The 19,785-nt window shown below is 43.1% G+C and overlaps 1 protein-coding gene across 8 annotated transcripts; it reads right to left on the bottom strand.

Moving 5' to 3' along the window:
* Positions 1–236: 236 nt before the first annotated feature.
* Positions 237–19,774, bottom strand: LOC118517211 (dehydrogenase/reductase SDR family member on chromosome X-like). 8 transcript variants are annotated; one of them, XM_036063184.1, is made up of 6 exons: positions 19,664–19,774; positions 16,090–16,422; positions 1,462–1,569; positions 1,205–1,387; positions 911–1,118; positions 243–810 (listed from the first exon to the last, which is right to left on the bottom strand). In XM_036063184.1, exons 2-6 carry the CDS (start codon positions 16,268–16,270, stop codon positions 414–416), a joined length of 1,077 nt encoding a protein of 358 aa, XP_035919077.1. In that variant the 5' UTR covers positions 16,271–16,422; positions 19,664–19,774; the 3' UTR covers positions 243–413. The 8 variants fall into 8 exon arrangements, with proteins under 8 accessions (XP_035919074.1, XP_035919077.1, XP_035919075.1 ...); XM_036063182.1 differs by having other exon boundaries at positions 19,569–19,768; XM_036063185.1 differs by having other exon boundaries at positions 19,688–19,767.
* Positions 19,775–19,785: the final 11 nt, after the last annotated feature.

Raw genomic sequence — 19,785 nt, forward strand, 5'->3', positions numbered from 1 at the left:
AACACCCTTTAATGTAAAAGCTAAATATTGATTCTTCCCTTTTTCGTTCCGATCACGGAAGAGGATTAACTCCACGCAGTTCCATTAAGCATTGGAACCCGTTATCTTCGTACTTTGGTAAATCGCCCTAATTGGATAATTATCTTTCCTGTCGCAGCCTCAGCGTTGAAGTTTTGTCATCTTGCTTCGAATAACTAACAGTTGGATATAAAAGCTACAACGAAAAATCACTGCACTTACAGTACTCCTTGCAAAACTTCGTCTTTCTTCAGTTTTCATTGCGTACAAAAAATGGAAACAAACAATCAACCCGATAAGCCGGTTCGTGATGGTGTAGTGTGAACGGGTGTTCCGGAGAACGAAAAAATGGAGGGAATGCGATAATGGCCCGCGTTTGCCCTGGGGCTGGTTTTCTAGTTCCGCTTGTAGAAGAAATCATCGATACCGAGCGTATCACAGGTGAAGTTGAACAGTTTTTCGCACTGCACCGAATTGTTCCAGTACCGGTGACTGCTCGCCTCCCGGCAGTTGCTCAGGTAGCAACCGCTGCGGGTCTCCAGCTTCGGTGAGATGGCCGCATACACGACGGTACGCGAGCCTTCCTCCGGATTCTTGAACAGCAGTGCACGAACCCACGGAATGTAGTTGGTGCTGGAGTGCTCGAAGAGATCCGTATTGACGACACCGGGATGCAGCGAGTTGGAAAGGATCGGCATGCCTTCCTCTTCGAAAATCAGCGTCAGATACTTGGCGAACAGAACCTGGGCCAGCTTGCTCTGGTTGTACGCATCCGCTGGGTAGTAGTTTTTACTGGCAGGGAAAAGGGAAAACGGCAAGCAATTAGTAAAGCAATACTTTACTGCCTCAATCGGCGGGCCCAAATTTGCGGGACCTTACACCCGATACTTACACTTTGTTAATGTCCTTGTAATCGATTTCGCCAATCTTGTGCACACAGGACGACACGTTCACAATGCGCGCTTTACATTCCGCTGTGCCGGCTGCACGCAGCTGGGGCAGAAGCAAATGTGTCAGCAGAAAGTGGCCGTAATAGTTGATGGCCATGTGCGATTCGAACCCTTCGGCGGTGAGCTTGAACGGTACGCTCATGACACCGGCTGTTAGAAAAAACATCCAACGAGAAAAGGGTTAATGGTTTCATTTTCGAGTGGCTTTCCCGGTACACCTCCGCCTCGAAACTTACCATTGTTGATGAGGAGATGAATTTTGTCAAACTTGGTCTTAATCTTGGCAGCAAACTCCCGCACCGACTTCATGTTTCCGATGTCAAGCTGTTCGAAGTGCAGCTTACAGCTGCTAAGTGGAATGTTGGCATGTTCCAGATAGGCTTCCACCGCCTTTCGAGAATCGATCGGATTGCGAACACCTGTGTGTGTGAGAGAGAGAGAGGGCGATTAAAAACACCGGAACAACTTTCTCCGGATCGTACCGATGGCATACCGAGAATGACTTCGATTTCGCACTCCACCAGCTTCTTGACGATGCGCAGCCCGATGCCTCGATTGCCACCGGTGATGAGCGCAATCTTGCCCGGCTGCTTATAAAGTTCTGCGAAGCAGAAGGAAGAAGAAAAAAGAGAAGAATGATGAGTTTGACTTTACTGACAGGACGGGGAATGTGTCTTTGATACCGAAACACTTCGAATGTTTTATTCGACACGATTCCACTATTCGGGCACGAAAGAAGCAGGCGGATCAACCTAGGAGCGGAAGGAGCGGTCGTTCGGTGAGGGAAATCCGCTTGTTTCCCTCTAATATAGCATTTAGAGGGGGCCTCAACTGCCATTCCGCTCAGGGCCTCCAACTATCTTGACCCACCACTGAGCAGCTCATTTTTTTAAATTCTCATCCCGAAGAAGAATGTCTTTATCGGTCGGATACTGGTTTCGTTCTATTTTTTTCTTTGGTCTTGCCACTCCAGCAAGGTGCGACGATGCGACATATAGAGGTAGCAACAGCTGCTGGCACTGATTAAAAATAGCAATAGCGCCCAGCTCTCACACTACTACTTGCCCTTTTTCCCCGATCTTGCAGTGACAGGGAAAACCACAAAACAAGAACCAGATGGTGCTAGAACCGATGCCACCAGCGCTGTCTGCCATTTTATAATTGAATCCAAATAAATGCCCAAATTTCGAACCTCGCTATCTGGTGGTGGCGCAATTCGAGTGACGCTTTTTTTTTTCGTTTGTTATCACCCACCAAATGCTTTATCGTGCTACGAGAGCTTACACACGGACGAACGACAAAAAACACACACACCAATCGATATGAGACGAGCGTGGAAAAATTAAAATTTTAATTCCATAATACAGAGCAGAACCACGTGCAAATGAAAGGCGATGGAACACACAGGCGACAGATTCGCACCGATCGGGGATTTTTTTATTTGTTGCGCCCCAGAAATGGTAATTGAACCAAATAATCGAGAATGTAGAATGTGGTGGTGACAACAGTGCAATGCGTGTGTGTGTGTGTGTGTGTGGGAAGCAAAGATGGACGTAATGTTAAAAAATTAAAGGTGTGTGGGGTTTTATCGCTTTGAAAATGCATTCGGAAAAAGGGGGTATAAATTGAATGGGGAATTTGGTTGCAATGGTCGCTTTTGGGATGCTTGCACCGTGCGGAATAAAATACTGAATTGATGAGTCCTTTTTTTTTGAAGCATCGGAAAACATATAGACGAAAAGCCATAGGGAACTAAAAAAAATTGTTAAATGATTTGGCAATGGTTTTTTGCTTAAAGCTCTCTGGTTTGTTAGGCTTGCAGTTGAATATTTTTCTTGTTCACTTTCCACAAAATAACCCACAGTGTCAATTTCGCATCATCCATCGTTGATGTCCATGCGGTGGAAAATAAGTTTCAATTTGGTGGCTTGATGCGCTCAATGCGGTGGGAGAGTGAAACTGGAAAAAAATATATATAGGCAAGGATCGCGTTATTTCGGGCTTAATATTTCACTTTTTTCTTTGCACAAACAAAACTGACGTAGAACGGAGAAAATGGCATCAAGAAACGAAAACAACGCACAGGCGGTTTTTTTTTCGATGAAAATGTACCACCTCAACACGGTAGGGAAAATAACGCTCTTTATTAACTTTATCGCCTCACGGAGGTGTGATTATTTTCACCAGCCTGTTCCGTTGCAGGTGTGTTGATTCGCGCTCATATTTTTGGTTTGTTTTGGTTTTTGAAATTAAATAAAATGGGTTAAAAGGAATAAAATTTGGGTGACAAAAAGTCGATCGATTTAAGAACATACATTTAGCGTAGTGCATATAATGCTCTTAGCATATTCTCATTCATTTTGTGTGGGTGTGTGTTGTAAAAGCTTTTCCGCCGGTTTCGGTGCATCTTGGGTAGAGCGCCATGGATTTAGCAGAATTAATTAGCATTTGCTACATTTCTTCATATACTTAATTGTATCGTGAAAGACACGAAATAATCGTTTTATGTAAAGGATTTTAATGTTGCATTTGGGTCAATTTCTCTCTTATACAATAAAAAATAATCAAAATTCTATTTTGTATTTATTTTTGTATTTTTTTATTATATTTATTGTTGATTGTTTATTGTTGATTATTGTAAGGATCATCGAATATATCTGCTAGAGCCCGCATAAAGTAGTCTATAGCAACATATCATATTTTTGTATTTTTTATGTTCATATTAAACTTTCATTTTATTTTTTAGAACAATTCTTTGTTCATTTGTAAGCGATGGGTTCTTTGAAATGCACCCACCGTTCCACTCCGGATTCGGTCGGTTTGACTCCGGGTCCGATTGCAAGCAAATAGTATCGTCGGTTCCAGATGATACAGTTCGGAACCGGCCGGAACTGTAGGAATCGCCGGAACCGTCGGCACCGCCGAAAACGTCCGAAACCGTAGTAATTGAATCATAATCAGCCCGTAGTAGTTAGTGTGTACCCACCTTTTATTAATGGTCCATCGATTTTAAAAGCTTTTATGGCTTGATTTTTTTTAAATTTTAAGGGTTTAATCATTAACATTCGTCTACCAACCGACAATTCCGACGGTTCCGAAAGGTACGCTTGCATTTACCTTCTGGAACCAGTTTCAATTATTTTTTAATCACTCGGAACCAGAACCTCCTTTTGTGAATTATGCCCATCTCTTTTATGTGATTTGTTTATTATAAAATCAATTAGACGATGATGCCACGTAGTTGGAAAGCCAGTTAATACTACGGGGGAATGGTCGGGATGAGATTAGAATCCTAGTCCTGCGTCGCCGTTGTCTCCTCGACTAGCGGGCCTAGTACACTATCAAAGTTGAAGGGACGTTGCGGTGGACTTTTTAAAAGTGTTGCCAGTCACTAACGCGAAGGGATCAGTATCATCAAGATACTTCTTACCAAAAATAACTATATTTACGACTTCTTCTTCTTCCTTGGCACAGCAACCTGGAAAGGTCTCGGCCTGCCATTTCTGGCTTTCTGTCACTTGATTTTACCCATAGCAAAGTAGTCAGCCCTGCGTACGGGGAGGCTGTCTGGATGGGATGTGAACCCCGGTCCTGCCGTGTGAAGACCGGCGCCGTTATCGCCTCGCCCACCCGACCGCCCCTATATTTACGACTTAGTGATAGCAAAATAAAAAAAAAATAAAAAAGCGTGAGTAATTTTCTCTACTGAAGAGCAGTCTCTTTACAACCAAATGCACATTTAACAGAAAAATCTAACAGCTATTAGACTAACAATGAAAACAAGAAATATCAAATGTTATCTTAACTTTCTCTAAAGAATAGAGATGAGTAACACGAAAACGAAGGATTTCGTTTACTAGCAGAAGCAATACGCGATATTGCACGGACGTTGCATTTTCAGCACCGAATTAAATATTTACATAAAACAATCGCTCATTACATTTAAGAAGTTTGTACTCCTTTTGTAATGTTTTGTTCACTGAAAACTTCATCATTTAACCATTGATTTGTTTGTCTTGTTGAATTCATGAATTATGTAGCAACACAGAGTCGCCAAAGTCAGGAGTTTCAGGCTGACAGATGTTACTCTTGGTCCAGTGGCCAAGTGGTAGCGGCGTAGACAAACTATCCAATAACTGGTAAAATCAAGTTATCAAAGCTAAAACTGTTAGCAATTTTGCAGCAATAAGAGTATATAAACACTTGAAACTTTCGGAGGAGCGATAAAACATGCTAAATCACGCATATGTCGTGCAAAGATCACTGATTCTACTTGTCTTCTTGTAGGTGGAATCAAAAGATTTTACTATTTTTACTGATACCATCGTAAACATTGAAAATAAAATGACAAATTCAACCAATTAAGCAGACATCTAAATCTGCTAGCGCCTTTCATAACATCTAAAGCTAAATTTTCCACCATCATTGGAGGCTTTGAAGCTTGCACCCCACAATGCAGAAAAAAAAACCTCCACTTGCAGCCGATTTAACTGATGGCAAAGAATTCCCAATCACTTCTCGATTAAGATTAGCCGCCTGCCAAAACGGGCGGCAAATCCCTGTGCACGGACTGTACACCGCATTAGCAGCCTACGGTTGGATGAAAAGTAATATCCTTGCCATGGCTGGATTCGCTGCTGGGCTGCAATTTCCGGTACTGCATCTAACGGCCTCGCCAAGCAAAGGACAAAAAAAAATAACCCGATAAGCCGGCACGGTTGGAATGCTGGATATAGTACAGCATATCCGTGCATGTAGCGAAAAAAAGGGAAAATGTTCCGTGGACACCCACATACCCGAGTATTTAAAAGAGGCAAATTGTGTCCATCCCATTTATGACCAACGACGACCAACCGGCGGAAGTCTGGCACTGCCAGTGCTTTAATTTGCTTTAGAAGTGCTGCCTGCCAGCAGATACATATAATTCCTGCTATCGGGAAGCAGTTGTAGCCCAGCATTCAGCGAGGACAGGAAAGTGCGGGCCGACCCGGTGGAAATTGCCATGGGATTGTGGTATATTGTGTGAGCGGAAGATCATTTCATTGGTTTCCGGATCCGGAAAGCCTTGGAAAGCGAACCGAGGAGGGTGTGGGTGTTCACCGTTTTTTTCCCACTGCTTTTCCAGGTCCACCGGTCTGCTCTGTCCTTTTCCGTGTTTGGTACGCTCGTTATGTGCCCTCGGGCTGTCGCGTTGGGAATTGGCTCGATATTCCTCTGCACGCTTGTGTGCAGGTGTGTGAGCTTTGTGACCTCGTCTCTTAATGAACCGAGCATCCTGTTCTCTCGTTCGGGCATGTCGAAACAGTCGCCATGCCATGCACACTGAATGACATGAAGGCAAAAGTCAGTTCCGTATTCTGGCTTCAAACTGAACGCAATATTTAACAGAGAGAAAGAAAGAAAAAAAGCTGTATACACACAAAGCGAACCACGGGAGAAAATTGCGCAATTAATTTTGCATTTAACAGGACACACACATACACACGGGCACAGGCACACAGGGGCGGGAAAGCCTAGGCCCGGCCGCCAAATGATTGTTTAATCATCGGAATTCATGTCTCACACCGATCGGATACGCGCCAATCGGAAAATGGATCGTGTTTCGAATGTCAACCCCTAGGGAAAACGGAACTGATTTACACTGAGGTTTGGTCATTATTTCGGTACTCTCGTGGTGTTTCTTTTTTTTCGCCTGCTTCCTTTTTGACATGGCAAAACGTGCAATTCTACAGAGAGCATAGGCGCGGACGGGAGGGCAGGCTGGTGGCCAAGAATGAATGGAGATGAAAAATTGATTCAATCAATTATGAGCGGATTTTTCACCGGCACACCGACGGTGGTAGAATTGTGCACGATAATCGAAAAAGAATTCCAATCGCTACGATACCAACACAGGTCAGAAGTCTGTAGGGGAAAAAAACGTCGAAGAAGAACGCAATTCTATTGAAACAAAATGGAATCTCGTCTCAAGCGTCATGAGAATCGTCCATTTGCGCGATACGATAAATGACTGTTGTGTAAGGTTTTACGCCGAAGGCATTCGCTAAAATGCAGTTAAAGTGTGCAAACATTCCAACAACGGGCAAGGTTTTTGCATCACAATAAACGTAATGACTTAGGGACACTGCCGCGTTCCCGCAAACTCCTTGCCCGGCGCTCCTTGCGCAGCAAACAAACAACAAAGTCGCGCTCCTTCAGCATTCCGGAACGATGCAGTCCGTGCGCGTCGGTAGTGCACGCGAACGGCCAAAGTGGAATTATAAATACGGTCGCGAAGCGCGAAGGAAGCGCACCAAGAACTAAACAAATCGTGCATTTCGATGGATTTTCTCTCCACAGCTATCGAATAATTAAATCTTCACTACGCGTTCCCTCCCTTTGTGTGTTTAGCTTTTCAACTTTCTGTCCGGCCAAGCGTCGGTCGGGCTGCTCTAATGGGGAAGATTCCGGGCAGGAGTTTTAGTTTTGTTTTTGTTTGCGTAATTATAGTAAAGTTCGATAAATAAAATACACAAATCCGCCAGTTAACTCACTATTGATTACAGTGGAGCGGAAGATTGTTTTCCGAGAAGCGCTGGCAGATAGCAGATGCAGATGTATTGGAGGAAAATTTGCATTCTGTTTTTTCTTAGATTAGCATATTAATTTACTGCACCTAGCTAAATAAAAAGAGACTTTGTTAAAAGACCAGATATGATATCACGCATCTGATTTGGTTTCAATTCTACCACAACCACAATGACGGATCATATTCGAAACAAATATCACAGCTTACATGAAAGTTAAGCTTGGAATGATAGCGTTGGTACGTCCGCTACTACGTCAAGAATTGACAGACGACGGAGCTCGACCGATGCCTGATAATTAAATAAGTAAGCTCCGACGACTATTTTAAAACAGCTTCAAATTATGTTGCGTAAACGGCATTGGCAAACTACAAATATTTTGTAATGCACGTTTAGCAATGAAACTCCGAACGTGATGAATAACTACTAATTTATCAGACATTATATCAGGGTCTGGCTTGCTGCAGGAAACCGCACATGATTAAGAGGCTATGTCTTCGGGCTTGGCCGTCCGGTGCCATTTTCAGGATATTGTCACACCATCCGTACCTGGCAAATGTTTCATTGAGCTCATTATTTCTGCGTTTCCTCGATTACCTGTCCACACATTCAGGTCCAAAAGCATTCCGTGTCGTCAAAACGTTTGCGAGTACTAAAACGAAAAAAGGCCTAAATTTGAGGCAAACGAGGTCAGATCAGACTCAAAGCCTCTTTAAAAAAATAAAAAAATAAACTTCGACGGTGCGATCAGCTATCTGAGCATCTTTATAATTGAATATGTTATATATCTACATGTATGACAGACACTACAAAAAATGGGATGGGATTCGATACCCCATCCTGCCGAGTGAACAGATGGTTCAATAACTCTGCGTAAATTAGTATTTACTAGCTGACTCGCTGGTGCTGATAACACTTTGGTTTGCTTTGTTAATCTCCAACTCCAGTTGAAGATTGAAGCAGGCATAACAATGTTGTCGTTTCCAATAATCCAAACTCAATCAAGAATATTACGCAGACAATTGTCTTCCAACGATATTAATTGATTTGTAGTCAAGAACCAGAAGATGTTTTCATACACTCAGTTTTATTTTCAGTTTGCTTTTACGAACGTAAAATTCACCAGTAACTAATGAAAGAAAGTGGAGTAAATAGGGGATTTATCATTCTATTACTCGGTCCCAGAAGCAAGAACAGGCGTTGAAAAAGATCCAGGATAAGATGAACACCCCTTGTTAAAGCCGTTCATGTCTAAGTAGTAGATTATTACCAACTTCTGACTGCTCTCGTAAAAGTATCACCTCGAGAGCCCATCCCTGCCCTTATGGTTGATGGTTGATGGAAGAGTCTTTTTCCAAACTTTCCTTAGCAGCGATCAAAAGAACGTTTAAGATTTCCCCAAAAACACGCTCAATTGACAGATTTTTTGTAATTATTCCATGCAAAAGATTGAGGATTTTCTGATCGTAAGGCCTCGAAAGAACTGACAATTAACGACCTTTTTTAAGGTACTCCAGATACCTGCACTAAGACCACTCGAGACGATCATTTTTGCAGAATGTTCTTTACATTTATGACTCGTGCAATATTTGCATAGAGCTTCAGTCGTAATTAAGTGTATACGTTAGTTGTAACTGTTGTAAATAAAAACTCTCCCTTACCTGTTATCGGGAGAAGCATATTCAAACATGCCACACGACATGTTATAGGCATTTAGGAATCATTTTCACCACAACGCATAAAATGTACTACGTTTCCATTCAGGTGATGCAAACACTCACCTTCAATGAACGGGAAACAGCGAAAAAAAAACCTCAAGCTAAACGTCCAGTTCAAATGTTTCCACCTTGGGATGAAAGAGAAATTTGCCTGTCCAAAAACTGGAGCACACACACACACACACACCCACCCACCGTACGGTATCCGTCCGCCTTTTGCTGCCAATTGAAGCGGCGAGATGGGTTTTTTGACCGCTTGACTGCACAGCCTCACCGGTGTACCGGTGTAGAGCGCGTTATCCGTCGAAAACCACCGATGCTAAAACATTCCGCAAATTGCATTTCGACGATATGCACATGCTGCTCCGATATAGAATTGGCAGCATATCGAACCTCCTGTCCCACACTGGCGCTTGGCGCTTTTTCGCCAAAATCTTGGTGTGTACGGTACGGTTCAGGGTAGGTACGGTACGTCCGTGGACCTTGCGGATGGGTTCAGAGGGCAAGAGCGGTGGCGGTTCCACCCAATCGCACCGGAACGCATCGTTCGATGGACTTAACCTCATTTGCAAAACCCAATTTAGCATAACCGTGTCGATTGCGTCGCCGATAAGGGTTCGCTTTCCCTCCACTCACTTCGCTATTGGGTGGATGGTCGGGAAAATGATAAATCACGCTCTTTTGCCACCCTTGACGTACGGGTTTGTCTGGTTGCGTCGGTCATAATTCAGAGCTGTGTACCGACTGTGCAAGATTTCCTGGTTCACGCTGGGTGTTTTGGACGGGGTTTTTGGATGGGGATGCCCCACCAAACACCTCGGGACGGGTTAGCTAGGGTGGAAAATTGTTTCCCTTAGTGTTTATCCAGGGCTATCGTCACCCAATAATGGCCCAATAAGGACTGCATTTTCGCCCCTATCTGAAGATTCCACCACGATCCGATTTGCGGTTACGAAGGGGCAATCCAGGTAATGAGGGTGGCATTCGAGTGGTGGAGGATTGATAGTGGGTACCATCGTGGGCAAATTGTTTGACCAATAGCAGCTGCTGATAAATGCTACCTCAGTTTGCAATTGCCTGCGGGTGTACTTGATTATCCTGCAGATATGAAATACGGACGATTGAATCCATATTGGTTCTTATCGTGTTTTTCATTGAGTGAAAAATGCGTTCAGCTACAAACAAAGTGGTCAGTAGCGGTATGCTAAGTTCCTTACTGGTAATTAAGTTCGTAGAAATAAACCTTCACGGCAACAGTTAATCGGAATACCAAGGCTGAGTTTAACGTAATCAGTGTTAAGGAATATTTAGGAATAGAGGATAACTTAATTTCAAATATTTAGAATTGTAGAACACATTTATTGGCTGAAAGTGGCTGACTAGTCGTTAAGCAAAAAAAAAAACATAACGAAAATAAGTAAAGAAAGTCGATGTTTGAAAAGTTCGGGATTAAATAATTATTTCTTAATAACTTTTCATTTTCTAATCGTTCTATACGAATTCTAGGCCGTTCTCTATAAAAATTCAATATGAACAAAACTCACAAACCTCAAACCATGCATCATGATAAGTTATGGCCACAAATCTAATGTATAATATTAAGCATTTTATATCTTTACATCGTAAAATTTCACAAATAGGCTTCTGACCAACCGAGCACGCCCGGTATAAGGCAAAATATCAGGGAGGAAATGCCCTGGTATTTTTTTGTGATTTTTTATGTTTTTTGGACATTTGCACTTCGTCGGCACATTACGGCTTCAAGCCGTCATAATTAAAAAAATTAATAAATAAGGCTTCTGATACACTTATTTATATCATACATAATTTTCAAAAGATTATACACAATTTGTACATTAATCATTAGATAGAACAATTATAAGATAAGACAACTCTAGAAGAGTTTTGGTTTTGTTGAATTTTGGCTGGTGGCATGTCCGTGCGGAACCGGTCTTCATACGGCAGGAGTGGCTATCGATTCCAGTTCGAACCATCTCCAAGTATGCAAAACTGTCTATCCATCTGCGTATAGGAATACTCAAGTTAAAGAGTAAATTGCTATCGATGCTAGGGGACGGTCCAATGATCGATGAGATAGCGGCGGCGGTCTTTGGATGACAGGACCAGGGATCAAATCCCATCCGGAGCGTACCCCTGTAGTTAGGACTGATTACTCAACTACGTGGTATGAATAAGTATAATGAGATGACTAGAATGACCTAGCAGGTCGTTAAGCCAAGAAGTTCTAGATATTAAAACTCTCCATTCTTTCTATTTATGTATTCAAGTATCAATGGTTCCATAACTAATAATTTAATGGTTGAAGTAAAAGATTTCAGTTCACCATCGAAGCATTAATTATCTATACCTGAACCTCAGATTGTAGAGCTGTAACTGCTTCGCACCTGGTGTAGAAATACAATTTAAAATACGGTAATGCATCGAATGTATTGGATTAGTGTTTGGCACTCGGTACGATGCGATTGACGTTTACGGAAATCTGGCCTTCGAACCCATCGGCTATTTGCCACTCGTCTGTACATCGTATCATCCAGACACAGACACACACATATATACGCCCACCACACACACACACACACACACTCCCAAGATGGAGCAGGGCATCAAGGGCTTGGTTGGCCGTTGGTAATGGATGGATTGTTTGTGCATCTTCGAAGGCAAACACACCGGTCAATACTTATTGACCGACAGCAAACACGAACGCTCTCAGCAGCAGCAGCAGTAACATCAGCGAATCTCTCATCCCCTGCTCGCTTCCAAACGGCCAGCCAGTACCATCACACTCGGCAAACAATGTGAGTGTTGTGTGGGGTAATCGCATCGTCTGCATCTTCGTTGATTACGTCCCTTTGCTGACTTTTGCAAATGCACATCCTTCCGCCACTTCCTAATGCATCGATCGTGCATACGGGAAGAATTTACCGATTTCATCAAAGCCGGATGCGTCTGACTGAGGCGTTCGATCCGAGGTGCAAAATCGTGCACTGTGCTCTGCAGAGTTCATCCGACCATTGGCATGCGAAGCTTTAAACGCTTTTCGACTAAAAGGTTTCAGGAAAATGCTCTAAAAGCTTCCACTGCACTACGTGAGCTGTGGAAAATCAGCTAGCCCTTTCGGTCGTTTTCCTCACGTCGACAGTGAATCAGTGAGTAAAATCAGTTCTACGCGAATCTGCTACTCTCTCTCTCTCCACACTACTACTTCAGCGTGAACAGCAGCTAATTAAAAAGCTATTAACACTAGCCGATGCTACTACCTCCAGTGGCGTATGTCAACGTGGTGCGTGATGGGAAACTAAATCCGTACCGGCACACTATCTGGCACAGATTCGATCGGCCATCTAATGCATTTGCCACGCACGTAACGCATGTAACTAAAACGCTTTCCTTTGTGACATTAGCGCACTATCAGAAAATGCAATCGCAACCGGTAGTTAGCAACAATGCATTTTCCCGCGGCCGATTTCCAACCAGCCCACAACGTTTTTGCGATGGCTGAGTCCAGAGGAGAGGGTGCGAGAGATCATTATGGCAACCGATTGTTGTACGACTCCCAGTCCGCTGCGCGGGAACACGGTATGGTTCGGTGATAATTTATGTTGATTGTGGATCTTCGTTAGGGTTTTACGATTGTTCATCAAATTATCTTCTCACTGGACAGTACAGTCCCTCTCTCAACGGTCTGTGTTACATGTGATAGGTTGATATGCTGAAAAGTGACTAAAGATCTGATAGAATTTACAGATTGTTGAAACCATTGCTAACCACGACACAAATTGGGCAACAAAAGCATGGAATGTGTGTTATTGCGTGGAAACGTGACCAACCAACGATTTTATTTGCAAAATGAAAGAGAAATCATTGGTGTTATGTTACATGCAATGGAAAACATGTGCCCTGTGTCATGCAAAAACGAATGAGTACTAAAAAACAGTTAAACAACATCTTAATTAAGACACATAATTTTATGCATTCTATAGTGTTTATCTGCTTTGATCTAATTGACTATAACTAACATGATCTCTGACATAAGCAGCTAAATTTCTTGCCATTGTACATGTACGGTTCAAATAAATTACTACACAGACAATAGAATATTGAGTAAAGCATGTCGATTTTCTACTGGCGATTACAAATCGAGCATGATTCAACACATGATGACACGTGATGTGAATATCGCCTGTTTTTTGCTGAATAAATATAAAACTCGATATTAACAATTTTAGCCATGAATTTTGAGTAGGTTAAAGCTAGTCTCAGGTTTACGTGCACAACTTTGTTTCCATCGCTCAAATAGTCCGTGAGAGGTCGTTTAGAAAAAAAACGGCAGTAAGATGATGCTATGTCCAGGAATTTACATCATATAAGGTAAGTTGTCCCATTAAGATGCTCTGACAAGCAGCGACATCGAACAAATCAATTTTGGTTTGTTCAGCATTTTCGATATCGCCAGATTGTTATGCATAACTTGGACATAAAATCTTCATAAAGCTGCAGTTGCTGCCGTAGAACGTTTGGTTGCAATTAGCACGGTTGTAAATATTTTGCACCATTTTTTAAATTATTTTTTTAAATATAAGTTTTGGCGTATTTATTACAGCATTTGTCTAAAGGATTTTGCGGGCTGGGTCGTCCGGTGTCATTCTCGCGCAGGACAAGCCCACTAAAGCCTGGCGACGCTAAATCATAGGTGAAATCATCGTACAGATCGTAGAGCTCGGCTCCTACATTGTCCTTTCTCTCGAACCTGACCACCTTCCTCTCGAACACTGGCTAAGACGGTTTCGTTAGTTTTGGACAGAGTCCATGTCTCAGAGGCGGATGTGAGTACTGGGACTATAAATGTTCTGTACAGCCCCACCTTCGTCCGTCGCGACAGGTATTTTGAGTGGAGAAGTTTCCTCAGTCTGTAGTATGACCGGTTAACATCAATGGTGCTGTCGGTGTTGACTTTTGACCCTAGATAGGTGAAGTGTTGGACGACTTCAAAAGTTAAATCACCTATCTATTCATCAACCCTGCGTAAATCAGTGTTTTAGCAGGGTTACTAGCGATTCCACCATCAGTATGGTTTTCGCCTTGTTAATCCAACCTGAGGTTCATGGACAAGTTTTTTTTACTTGTCTTAATCGGTTAATAATACATTAAACCCCTTTAATGTAAAATTGGCCTTGGCGTCATTAATAGCGAATTTTACATTCAACTTAGAGACACAACGGGATTTTTCATGTACACGGTGCTCTGAAAGTTCAAAAACACATTTTGCATGGATTGAAGCATATTTTCTGAATCAATTTGAATTGAACCCTTGAGTATACCATTCGGACATATTCTTTCAAAATCTTCGCAATTTATCAAAAACTGCACGCCGCACGCACTTGTCCTATCGATAACTCGTCCAATATCTTGGCGCTGAGCTCCATAAATAAGTCTTTAGCACTTATTTGATGTTTGCTCTGCTTGGCCAACATTTGTGACCATACATAATATTATCCAGATGATTAAGATCTGGGGATCTGGAAGGTCACAAATTCTTAAAAGGTATAAAGTCATAAGTATTAAAGGTATAGATAAACCAGAAATAAATAGATAAATATACATTTAAATGCTCCCGTCCATAAGTTTGGGAGCTATTCTTTATTGTCTTCTTCTTTCTTGGGTGATGCCTGCCATTTCTGGCTTTCTAGACTAGTCGATAGCGCATAGTGGGATAGTCAGTCCTCACTATGGGGGAACGGCCCAGATGGGATTTGAATCCTGTCGTTTGAAGACCGGCGACGCTGTCACATCTATAATCGGGCCGCCCTTTTTCATATTTACTATGTGAACCGGATTTTCCTCATCTTGCAAGTCACATTGGAAGCTCCCACGTACAAATGGGTACAAATCCCCAAACCATCACCGCCGCGACGCATTCGATCCACGGAATGTTCATTCTGAACGGATGGATGCTGGCCAATGTTGGTGTTAAATTCGAGCTTCAATTTGGAGTATCTGAATTCAAAGAAATCACATTTCATAGAAATTATTAAGGCGCAAAATAAAAAACCAAGAAAGTCACAGCTGTTGCCAAAGGTTAGCAAAACAAATTCAATTATTTCGAAAAAGAATATTCATTTTACTCACCGAAGCTCGAACCCTTCCAATAAAAAAAAACCTTTTTTTGCCACACGTAACCTGCCGTTAAGCCATAAAACAATAAATGAATCATAACCAATGCTTCATTACTGTTACAGTGTGTCGTAAAGCTATCCAACAGTGAACCAATAAATAAACTGAACCAAGCGTTAAATGGATGAATTACTCATTGGTGGAGCCACAGCATCATAAACCCCCTCGGCTTATAACCTTGATGAAAATCATAATTCATGATCATTCATTGTGCTTGAAAAAGAAAACAATGAGCCACCATCTGCTTAACCTCCGTACAGCCCAATGAAGGATACCATCATCGGTACTTTGGCTCTCCTTTCACTTTTCCCACCGCAGGACGTAGCCATTGCGAACGGTGGCCGCAGATCGTAGGTAACTTCTCCGTCTTAATTCCCAAATATCTCGATCTGCATGTAAGCTGCAGCATGCACGCGTACGCGATTGCCTAATACTGGTTTGAAAACCTTCGCCAACTACTCGTGGAAGTTTCCAGTATCGATAGATTGCCACATCTCTCGCTCGTTCTCTCTCTCTCTCTCTAAAGCCCAAATGGAATGCTAAACCCGTTCCTTCAGCACCCGCAGAAGGCATCGCCGCCCCCTAATGGAGCTACATAGAACCTACATAAGTATGCCCATTTCGTAACCCGACAACAAGACTTACCGACTTTATTCCGCGGTCGCATGATGAAATCGTCCAGCAGGCCCTGGAAACCGCAGATCTGCATCCGTACCTCGCACACAAACTGTGACCAGTTTTTAGGCATCTCTTTCGACGATTTCATGAAGAAAAAGATGGCCAACAGCAGCCCAACGGGCAGACCGATCATCAGCAGCAGACCCATCTTCGATTTGATTCGATGATTTGTGTAGAATTTAAGACCTTTCACGTTTCACTGGGATCGATATCCGATCGTCGTCGATTGCTCACTACGTTCAACTTGGGGAAAAAACGAAAACACGCACAAATCTCGGTCACCTTCCTACAAAAGCAGCACTGAAAAAAGGGGAACACTCGTTTGGTTTCGAAATTTCACGTTCCCGTTAGTTTGACCGCGATCGAAGCTCACCGCGTCGTCTGAATTCTTCTTTCACTTCTAACTTTCGCTCCCGCCACGGGCACACTGGGCATCGAATTCGAAGACACAGCAACACCACCAGCTAGCAATTCACTTCCACACGCACGTAACTTCGATCCGAAAACACCATCAGAACACGTGCGCACTGGATGGTACACGCGGCCGCACTACACTGAACAACACGGAACAAAACGTGCAAAGGTGCTCCGTCCCGGTCGAAGACTCAACGTCATATGATCGCGACTCAACGGCACGAACGAGCGTGCTGGCAAATGGCGGCGCGATGAGTGGGGATGAATAAATTCGATTTTTGGTCACTGCCAACGGAGGGTTCGGCCGAGTCTTCCTACTCCGTTTTTTCGGCTCTACGTTGCGTTGGACATCTTCCACGCTCACGGTGACTTTAACGTGACGTAAACGACGAACACGATCGCGACCGTTGAGAAACAGACAATGGGAGCAAAAACGGGCAATCGATCAAAGGAAATACAAACAACAACAACAAAAAACTGGATGTCTCTTACAAATAAGGGGTGAAAAATGAGCTTTAGACTTTGAGATGAGATCTGCACAGGAGTGTTCTGTATTGGCTAACAACAAATAATAAGCCGAAGCTCGCACTTTGGGCGAGGATTTTCTTAGTGATTAGTGCACTGTATAGGAAGCAGGAAGAACCATTTAGAAATCGTTCCGGGTTTTGAATATTCCACCAAAAACTTCGTTTCCATACAAGCTCACCTTGCAACATATTTCTAGGTTAGTGATCATACATTATGCATGCATTAAGGGGAATCCTGTATAGATGCGCGATCGCGTAAAGAAATTCCGAAATGCTGCTGCTACCCCTAAAACCTTGAACTATGGCCAAAAGCCTCGCCGAAAAGCTTTTGCCTAATACGCTCCGCTCATCAGGGCATCATCAGGTGCGAAAAGCGCTTCAACCCGTATATGCGTAGAACTCCGTGGATGATGTGGTGCTTTACATGGCCAACGCTATTATTACTTCAGATACTTCACGCAAACTTCAACTTCAGCTGAGCAGTGGGCAAGAAGACCAAGCTGTGGAACTGAGATGGTTCCACAAGTTGCTGCCTGTTCGCCGTATTAACGCAAAACGCAAAACCGAGCACATCCTCCACCACGCACCACCGCCTATCCCGCTTACCCGTGCCACTTGCAAGCGCAATTGAACAATTATTGTCTGTGAGAGATTTTCAGGTCCACGAGCCGGCATGAAGGTTAAAGTCATTAGCTATGGGTTGCTGACATTCAATAGGGGTGCGGATTTCTTGCTGCTGCTTCTTTTCTTACACCCGACACTGGCGATTTTTGTGGGGGATTTTGTTTCATCAAACTTAATAAACTTGTACAGAGTATTTTTTTTTTTGCTCGTCTGTTAGCACATGAGTTGTGTGGGGGGATTCACGTAATTTTTTTCCCTAGTTCCCAAAATTCGTCTACAAATTCTGTTTCCCGTGCTATTATCGCGTACGGAAATCAAAGAAACAACAGACACAAGTCAAACAACACTTTCGAACGCATTTTACCGACTCGAATCTTATATCACGTTTAGCGGTTTTGGTGTTTACCAAGCGGGCATACACACCGACCGGAACCTGTTTTCAGGCGGATAAATAGTGCCGAATCTGTGCTGATGTAACCGGGCCGGGGTTGGGCTGCGGTGACGGACCGTGATCTTCACACGGACCCACGGTAAATGGGTGGGCAAAGGCATTTCGGGTTCGATTTTGTGAAAGCAGATAAGCCACTAAGCGCAGTGAAAAAATACAGCGGAGCGCATTTTTTAAAAGCTGTAATCATTAGACCATACAGTAACTTCGTTGCACAATAAGCATTGATTTAAAACAACATACATTGTACAACAAACATCTACATTGCTAATTGTTCTGGCAACTTGCAACAGATATTTAAGCAGCAGAGTACATGCTTTTTGATGGCGTCGAATAAAGTATATCGATTAAATGAGGCGAATGATCGAATCGAATCAACATCAAAACTGGGGAATAAAGCCCCGTGCTTGGTAGGCAATGCCTAGACATGATAAAGCTGCAAAAAATTGCAAACCACCAAACTTTTCATCGTACCGTTTCGTGTGCGCAATCATCGTGATTATCATCATCATTAGGCAGAATATTGAACAGGTTGTTGGACATCTTCGGACATCACGTTTGACGTAAGCGCTGGAAGGAGGGAGATTCTATTAATTGGATTTATGTGCATGGATTTTTCTCTTACTGCTGCCGGCAAGCTAATCTGCAGCGTCCTGTTCCGGCAAACCGAAAACATTCAGCTACGGTCTGTGTGTCCAAACCCCGAAAGCCAATTACAGCACTGAAATCACTTCTTGCAACGAGCACAACAAAACCAAACAGCACATGAAGATGGATGACGGTGATACATTACGATGGATTAAGTTTCCGTTCTACGCTGATTTCCTTAAATCGTTAAAACCCCAAACCGCGACGCCCGCAACGGCACGGCACGGAGTCTTATCGCTGTCAGTCAGTGGCGGCAATCACGGTGGTTAACTTTTAGCCGTGCCTACTTTGTTTTTGTTGTGCACTGACATAAAAATCCCATTCCACCGGTTGCCGCCGTGGCTGTGTGCTTAACGAACCAGAGCGCAATTTTCATGCCGGTGGGCAAGACACCTGATCTAGGGGAAAGCCTGTACCGATCTAGGAAGACCGGAAGATTGCATGGTGACGTTGCATGTTTTCTTCTCCGTTTCGATTGCGTCTCGGGATGCTGTTGGACGGGTTTTGTGCGGCGTATCTTTGAATGAACGAATCTTACTTCGGGAGTAGATGAAGATGGGAAGTTTTTGGTAGGCACAACCGAACTAAACGATAGGCGATTTTATCCCACAAAGTTATCAACGACTATACGGGGGATGAAACTGGGTTAGCTACTTTACTGTCTTCTGTGTGTGAGGCCGTTGTAGTACTTTCTCCTGATAAGCTGATAACGATGCCGCGTGGATTTCTACCAACATTTTGCAACACACTTCGAATTTTCTGATACTATTTCAACAACTCCCTACCGGCGGATATCCATTTTGCCTACAAGCATACACATGGCACTGATAGCTCCAATATACATAAACACAAGATTGTACACTTCACTTGCATCACTTACACCATATCCAACACTTGCACTTACAGCGCTTTTTCAATTCATTCTCAAACCAACGCCGGGCAACGAATAAAACAACACATGCACACTTCAAATCCAAACAAAAACAGCTGATTTGGACGAAG

The sequence above is a fragment of the Anopheles stephensi genome, unplaced genomic scaffold, assembly GCF_013141755.1.
Source record: "Anopheles stephensi strain Indian unplaced genomic scaffold, UCI_ANSTEP_V1.0 ucontig69, whole genome shotgun sequence".
NCBI lineage: Eukaryota > Metazoa > Arthropoda > Insecta > Diptera > Culicidae > Anopheles > Anopheles stephensi.

Excerpts from the sequence above, each read along its gene's own strand:
- LOC118517211 (XM_036063181.1), bottom strand. The coding sequence starts at position 16,270 with ATGGGTCTGCTGCTGATGATCGGTCTGCCCGTTGGGCTGCTGTTGGCC. Across the intron at positions 1,388-1,461 it reads CGAAATCGAAGTCATTCTCG|GTGTTCGCAATCCGATCGAT; the intron begins GTATGCCATCGG and ends TCACACACACAG. Across the intron at positions 811-910 it reads TACAAGGACATTAACAAAGT|TAAAAACTACTACCCAGCGG; the intron begins GTAAGTATCGGG and ends TTTCCCTGCCAG.